Raw genomic sequence first — 8,073 nt, 5'->3', positions numbered from 1 at the left:
TTTTAACATTGAAAAGAATTTATTTTCAAGCACAATAGGAATATTGCTTACTGTATTACATAAGTGCAAGGATCTTTCAATTAAGCAAACCCTAACTGCATAAGTGATAACATACATGATGACAAACCCCCTTAGATATATGCATGTAGCTGATCTAGCCAGTTGCTTGTCTCAAGTGCCCTTGGTAGACCTTGATATCCAGCATACAGGAAAAGGCATTCCTGTAGGAGATGAATGGAAGAAATTGGACACCTCTGAACTGTAACCAAGCTAGCTAAAGGCTAGAGGTGTGGCAGTGCTAACAGCCCCCCTAATTGAACATGGCTCTAATTAAAATGTAAAACTAATGCATGGCCACTCTCTATGATGCAAATCTAGTTAAGTGCTGCATTTTGATGGTTGGACTCTATCTTAGAAGTCTTTTTCAACCAAAACAGTTCTGTGATTCTAATGATTTTTCCTAGGGTCTTAGTCCTCTACTGAGGACCAGGACAGGGAATACAAGAAATAGCACTAGTGTAGAGTTGATACTGTAATTTAGAGCTCTGTAAGATAATTAAATAGAGCTCTGTATGGTAATTGAAGCAGCCATCCAAGGTTAAATCTGAACAGAGCTCTAAAGCTAGTGTCTTCAGTGACACTTAGAAAATACACATTAGAACCCATAAGGATCATATCCAGTAAGAGCCCCCAGTTTATCCCTCATTCATTTTCTGAAGATGAAAAAAGCCAACTAGGCAAAGAACTGGGGGAAAAACCAAACCAGCACCATGTTATATTCCCATTGTTGAATTATGTTTGCATCCTTCATCTTGGAAAAGTATACCACAACAAATATCTGGGTGATAAGTAATTAGATTACTTAAATTGCTACTATGATAGAAATAAGACCAAAAAAAAACCTTTAAAATAAGTGCTTGTTCAAAGTTGATTATGTTAGCATCCATGTTAATAATGTAGAAAAATCTATTAGTAATATAAAATACTTAATAGTATAAAACTAAGCTTTGGATTTTCTGCCACATAGAAATTTCCTTGTACTAAAGATGTGTGGGGTTTTTGTATTAAACATTATGTATACTGTTAAAAATAATTAGCACTAATTCATTAAGACAGAAGAGAGTCTTAAAAGTTCTTAGCTTTGCAGAAGAATTGCATAGATAAAAGTGCAACCAATGCTGACAATCTAGGTAATTAGCAACCTTGCTATCATTTAAAAGAATGGTATGGGCTAGATTCTGAGTAGGAATGACTTGGAGGATGAGAGCACAGGGTGTAAAGCAGGAGTGATATAACACTGTGTCTCCTGAACTTGTCTCACATCCCCACTCCATACAGGTCTGCCCTAGGTGCTGCCCCGTTTGCTGCAACAGCCACAGCATTAAAGGCCCTCCCTTCCCTGCTTCACTTTTGCTCCTGTCCCATCATTGCACTGTGGCAGCGTGGTAGTGCAGTGTATGGTTGCATATATTGGCCCTATGCCATTTCTGTGCTGGCAAGATTCTCTCTGGGGTCGTTTCAGACCCTCTGTGGCTCCTGTACACTGCTCTAGAGGCTGGCAGGGGCTGCAGTGCTTGCTTGACTCTGGCTCTATGCCTGTTCTGAACTCTTTCTGCAACCGATCCATAAAGTAATCCCCAAGACTGTTTCTGCCATCTTGGGAGCAGTCAAGCCTGCGAGCATTGGTCAGTAGATCTCCCATTAGCTTGATCTTCCGGATTTTGGGCTCAATAAACTGTTTCTTGATAGTGCTTGCACTGTGAGGGTCTGCATTTTCAATACTCAGGGCATAAAGCTCTTCAAAATACCGAACTGTTGTTTTCCACTTCAGCATTGCTAATTCCAGGGCTTTCATCAGACCAACTGCATACTCAAAGTTTGGTTTCTAAAAGCAAAGACAGAAAAGCATTTGTTCAGAACAGCAGCTCGTTTTACTGTGGTCATTGATGGCTTCCTGCAACTTACCTTGTGCTCTAAACAAGATGAGCTAGGATTTTTCAACTCCTAGTTTGTAGCACCTGTTTTTTTACAGAGGTGGATCAGCTGTAAACATACAGAAGTGGCAGAACCCAAGCACTTCATCAAGGAACAGAAATTGACAGCAGCAGCTATGCCTGAGGAGTGTGTTTAATCCAGGAAGCTCTATCATAGAATGGTTTTGGTTACAAGGGACCTTAAGAGATCATCTAGTTCCAAACCCCCTGCCATGGGCAGGGACACCTTCCACTAGACCAGGTTGCTCAAGGTCCCATCCAGCCTGGCCTTTGAACACTTCCAGGGACAGCAGATCCACAGCTTGTCTGGGCAGCCCATTCCAGTGTCCCACCACCCTCACTGTAAAGACTTTCTTCCTAATAGCTAATCTGAATTTACCCTCTTTCAGTTGACAGGTGCTGGGCTAACTCATCTCAACTACACTACCACCTAGCAAGGTTGGACCAGATGATCCTTGGGGTCCCTTCCAACCTGGCATTATGTGATTTATCCTGTTACTATACTCCCTGATAAAGAATCCCTCCCCATCATCTTTCCTATAGGTCCCCTTTTAAGTTCTGGAAGGCTGCTTTTAAGGTCTTCTCTGAGTCAGAGTATTTAGAAAGCTTTTTATGATGGCCTGTATTTTTTACTTTCTGGAGCTTAACAATTGCTATGATAAGCCAAAGATGATCATTCTGTATTAAGTATTTACAGGATACTTATTTGGTAGAGGACAATCAGCCCCTTGGTCTAAACAAATGAGGCAGAGTGAGTTACACTTTTGTACCTGTGTAAGCCTGAGTCCCATCTCTAGTTTAGATGCCATTTCTCCCATTTAGATTCCAATCTCCCACAGATAACTGCCCCAAGTTGGATATTTCTCCTACCTCTCCTTCCTTACCACCTTTCTTAGGTGCTAATGGCTTCTAGGCTTCTGTTTTGTTTCAGTGTGAAGGAGACAAGTGGACCATTTCAGCACAATATAAGGAATCTCACCATCCATTACAGCACACTGGTAACAGCAGTGTCTAGCTGAGTGAAAGAAAAAAGGGGGGACTCTTGCTCACACTCATTTGGGTTAGAAAGCAAACACCTAGAGTCAGGACCATATGCCTGACAGATGCCTGACAGTTTCTAGGCATCACAATAAAGAACAAAACCATGTACACTAATGTGACAGGGAAATTATATCTGGATGTCTAATAGGGGATGAATGCAGAAATCTGAAGTACCAACAATGCAAGAAGTTAGTGATTACTGTAGACTTCAAGATGCTTGAAAGCTTGTTGTCTACTACCCACCTGGATGGTTTTAGAGCAGTAATGGCCACCTCTTTCTTGCTGATACTTCATCAAAGCCTCTGCAGCTTTCCTCTCTTCCAGAGCTTGATGCAAGAAGAACTTTGAAACATTTGGTAGAGCCACATGTGACTGATCAAAATATTCACCCTAAGCACACAGAAAGATGAGTGTTAAGATTGGCTGAAGATAAGACTCACTCACAGCAGAACCTGGCTTTAACAGAATTTGGGAGACCCTTCCAATAGAAAGTGTTCTACCAACACAATCACTTTGAAGACCTTAATCTAAATTTCTACAATAAACGAAGTAACTACAGTCTTGAAGGAAAAATCTCTCTACTTGTACTAGAACCCTTTTGTCCTTCAGTACTGGACAGGTTAACTGTAGTATTGATGGTCTCTCTCTTAGTAGCAGTGAGATACTCAGTCTCTTATTAATGTGTGTATATGTGCTTGCTTTGGGATGTTTTGTTTTTAACCATAGAGCACAGGAAATGTAAGATTTATCCCTTCAGGTCAGCATTCCAGCAAAAGTTAGCTTTCAAAGGCATGAGAAAAATGAGGCATATGTCAAAAAGAGAACAAGCATAACTTAGCATCTATTTAGCAACTTCATTATGGATAAACTTATTTCAAAATAAGAATACTGTCTACAGCTTTTATCCTGTACATAGCTCACGCCTCAGAGTACTTCAGAAGTATTACATGCCCAAACCCACTGCAGGCCTTGTTCTGTTCGGTACAGGAAAGTGACAGCTTCAACCACTACAACATTTAATTATGTTAATAGAATAGATCTCTCAGCTCCTTCATTAGAAGGGCTTTACAAATGGTATTGCTGTCCCACAAAAAGAATGTAGTAAATGACAGGTAGTGAAGGCAAGCTACAAGGTGATACTGGTTTCAGCGTTGGCACTGCATGGCTTCAATGCTGGGGAAGATGAGAGACAGCAGCTGGGAATATGCCAAGAATCAAACTGAGGGAGCTACAGCCACTTGCTGCTGATTCCCATATGGAATGCAGCAAAGGTTTTGCCTCTTGGGTGTACTGTGGACTGGAGTACACATATAAAGCTGTTAGCCTGTAGGCTGCCCAGGAGGGGTAAGGACTCACTTTCATCTATTACTCTGCTTAAACTTGAGATGCTTGTGTTTCATCTATGATGTTTGCTTAGGAAAAATGTAGAAAAGTTGCACACATAATACAGGCTTGTTTTTCTCTTGTATTTTTATGGCCATCTTGGGATGCCCAAGATCTGTGGCACATGTGTGACCATAAGCCATTCCAGAGGAAGTGCGTGCTGAAATGTTTTATTAAGAACATTCATTGCAGTATTTGCATAATCCTTTTCCTGAAGTAATTCATTCATGTTTCTGTTGACAGAAGAGTCAAGATTCAGTGTTCTATAACCAGCTCCTCAGTGTAAGTGTACTGCATGACTTCAAACAGAGCACAAGATACCACACCTGCCTAACTCTGAAGGTAAATCTTTTATGTCAGTCATCAACTATTTAAGATACTCACATTTTAAAGTTTGATTCTCCACAGTCAATTTCTAACTGAGCTTTCTCCATCCTGCCCAACAGTCAATCACTAGGGTGATCTTAATCCATGTGCTTTAAAAAGTAGTTGTTTTGCTGCATACTTAAATTTTCAGTGGACCTGACACCAAGCTAGATCAAAGGATCTAGGGGATATATTGAATATAGCTGGTGTTGTTTCTCAGTGGCTACCTGACATCAGAGGGCATTGATCATTTTGTGGGTTTTTTAATGGGTCTGTTAAAATTTATGTTGGTTTAAAACTTGGTATGTAGCCAGAGACAATTTTGGCACACGTGTTACATGTGATCCATGTCCAGATTTCCTCCCTGTTGAGCAAAGAACCATAAACCAACAGCAATGTTCACAAACAGCTATTTCACTAGTTAACCACACACAACTATTTCAGGTGCCAGAGTTCGGCAGGAAAAACAACACGCAAGAGTTGCACTCCAAAGCTGTTAGCATGCCCTGTTCCTGACCCTCCTTCCAAAGGCACAGGTCTCTGTGAATTACCCAAAATACTCAAGTGCCAGATGAATCATTCGCTTGTTCCAGACCTTCATCGATGCTTTTTTAGCTATATCCCGGCCAGCCAGGTATAAATGCACAGGCAGCAGCGCAGAGCTGGAGCTGACAGGCAGCTGCTGTGCTGCGGGTTGCAGGCGCAAAGCGAGCCCGCAGCTTCCACCGGGGCAGGTAACGGGGGTGGGCACTGCTCTTCACGTCTGCCTGGCTCTAGAACCCACCTCAACCACCGAGAGCGCGGCAGGACCTGTCCCAGGTTCTCTTTATGCCGGTGCTCAGCCAGAGCGAGAAGGGACCCACGCCGCTCCCTCGAACGCTTCTCCGTCCTCCCCAGCACCCAGTCCCGGCCCGTCGCCTTACCAGCGCCTGCAGGCAATAGACGAGCTCCAGCAGGGCGCCGGTGACGCCGCAGAGGCCTTCCTCCACGGCGGGCGGGAAATTCTGCCGCACCCGGCTGCCGGGCAGCTGGCGGTGCGCCGGGCAGGCAGGCAGCGTTACGCGGGGCCGCTTAGAGCGCGGCTCGGCCGTGGCGGGCGCCGCCATTGGGCCGGGCCGCCGCCCCGCCGCGCCGCCTGATATAAGCCGGGCACCTGGGACACACCTTGCCGCGCTTCCCGCCCCGCCTCTGTCCCGGCCCGCCACGGCGGGAGCTGCTTATGGCCGCCCGCCCTCCCTCGCCGCGGGACGGGGGGGCCGCGGCGGCTGGGCGGGCGCCGCCATTTCCTGCGTGCCCGTGGGCTGGCGCGGCGGGGCTTGAGGAGTCTCGTCCCATTCGGTCATCTCGGCCGTAGCCCGGCCTGCGCCGCGAGTAGCCGGCGCTCAGCGGGCCGGCAGGTGCCGAGCGGGCCGAGAGAGCCCAAGGAACGGTGCGGCACCTCGGTCCCCGCGCACGTCTCCTCTGCTCTCGGCCTGCCGTCGGTTGCCAGTGCGGAAAGGGCCGCCCGGTACCTCGGTGTTTGTACAGCTCATGTGAGGGACGGTCGCCAGGGACGCCCACTCTTAAATACCTTCTTATAGTAGCGAGCGAGCGACGTGCAAAAGCACAGTGTGGCGGAGTCGAGACCGGGGCAGCTGATGTAGCTTGTAGGCAGAGACGGTGTTGGGGAGGGAGCGATCTGTCGAAATATCCTGGGGATTTAACAGTGTGTCTGTATGTGTCTGGGCTACAGGCTAAGTCTTATCTTTTTTGATTCATCAGTGAAAATGTTTGTGTCAAGCTGGTCCTATCTAGGCAGGTGAAACAGTTTTCAGTGTTTTATTAACTAATAATCCTTGGCTGGCACAGTAACTCCTTGGTTTGCACAGTAACTTCAAAATACAGGGTTCTGGCTGTAAAGCTTCTTTACTCTTTGGATGGAGCTCTACATGTTACTGCTTGAACATGTATTTGCCTTTAATACAGTCAAGCCAGTGGAGTGGAAATACGAGTAATCTCAACAGTCTTCAAATTTGATCATTTTCTGTTCATTTGCTTCCTGTTTAGTAAGCTTAATGTTCTGTGGAATGTATTTCTAGCAGATGACCCCAGTCCCTGACAAACCCAGGGTGCTAACTGCAGGATCATTATTCCGTTGCATGTTTTAATTGTTATTGGATCTGACTATCCAGAAGAGAGCACAAATTATCTGAGAGTAGTCACCTAAAGATCTGAGAAAACTGCTCATGAGAAACTTTGGTACTTCTAGTTCAGTGCCTCCATCTCATATGCTGTTTAACCCTCTTTGTTTACTGTAATTGTCTTTTTTTTTCATTATTATTCATGCTGTAGTTAAATTAGAGGTTTCAGCAAATGTAGAACAGTGTGCAAAGTTCAGTTGATGAGACCCACCACATTTAAGCATATGCTTATTTTAAGTATTTGAGTAAAAATGCATGTGAGTAAAGTATAGCTGTGATGTTTGCATGGTTAAAGTAAGTACCTACATTAAAAGAATACAGTATATTCACTGGTAAGACAGTTCAGCAATAGGTTTGGAAGTTCTCATTGTCAGCTAGTGCCTCTGTGGAAAGGTTTATAGTTCTATTTAGTTAGGTGGGCATTCATGACAGTGATTCTGAGCATATCAGCTCATAGAAGCTTGTATCTGGATCCATGGAGACCTGCTTCCTTGGAAGTCAATATTATGTTACCTATTTCAGTGAGAGAGAACTAAGACACAAAGACATTTCTTAAAGTGACATGATAAATTGGAGCTGATCTGAAAACTGACTCTAAATGTCCTTAATGTCCATATGTTTATGAATTTTCCATTATGAATGCTCTCATAGAGAACACTGCTCAATTTATTTAGCTTTATGCTTCACAGAGCTAAAGGAAATACATATTGTTTGTACTGTAATCAAATGTATTGTGGAAAAGCCCCATTATTGCAAAGTAATACGGGGATTCTTGCTACATAGGAGGAGGTGGTGTCACTTGCTGGTTGTATTTGGACTGAGGGAGGTTGTTTTGTTGCCTTTTTGCACTGCATGACTCATAAAGTTAAAAAGGCAGCTTGAAATTTGGAAGGTTACTGTTTTAAGTAATGACAGAAAAATAACTTTTTTAACTGTCTCACAGCAACAGTAGTCATCAGATGGTCCTGGGGTGGCAATAATACTGTGACTAGGCTGTGAGCTGAACCTTCTGGAAAATGCTTGCTGTCTGTATGCCACTGAGCAAGTGGAAAGGTCAGTTTATTGTAGCGGTGTGATACCAGCATGTTTTAGCAATACAGGAGAAGGAT

General features: G+C 44.1%; 1 protein-coding gene across 1 annotated transcript; it reads right to left on the bottom strand.

The window, feature by feature from the left end:
* Window positions 1-5,933, bottom strand: LOC137445920 (ferritin light chain-like). The gene is made up of 3 exons (XM_068148103.1): window positions 5,708-5,933; window positions 3,279-3,425; window positions 1-1,885 (listed from the first exon to the last, which is right to left on the bottom strand). Exons 1-3 carry the CDS (start codon window positions 5,888-5,890, stop codon window positions 1,382-1,384), a joined length of 834 nt encoding a protein of 277 aa, XP_068004204.1. The 5' UTR covers window positions 5,891-5,933; the 3' UTR covers window positions 1-1,381.
* Window positions 5,934-8,073: the final 2,140 nt, after the last annotated feature.

Source organism: Melanerpes formicivorus, unplaced genomic scaffold, assembly GCF_026170545.1.
Source record: "Melanerpes formicivorus ecotype bairdi unplaced genomic scaffold, bMelFor1.0.p_v2 SCAF_16, whole genome shotgun sequence".
Taxonomy (NCBI): domain Eukaryota; kingdom Metazoa; phylum Chordata; class Aves; order Piciformes; family Picidae; genus Melanerpes; species Melanerpes formicivorus.
This window is presented reverse-complemented; position numbering and strand designations above follow the sequence as displayed.

Coding starts and splice junctions, on each gene's coding strand:
- LOC137445920 (XM_068148103.1), bottom strand. CDS start 5,890: ATGGCGGCGCCCGCCACGGCCGAGCCGCGCTCTAAGCGGCCCCGCGTA. Junction 3,426..5,707: donor TCTATTGCCTGCAGGCGCTG/GTAAGGCGACGG, acceptor CTGTGTGCTTAG/GGTGAATATTTTGATCAGTC. Junction 1,886..3,278: donor ACTGCTCTAAAACCATCCAG/GTGGGTAGTAGA, acceptor CTTTGCTTTTAG/AAACCAAACTTTGAGTATGC.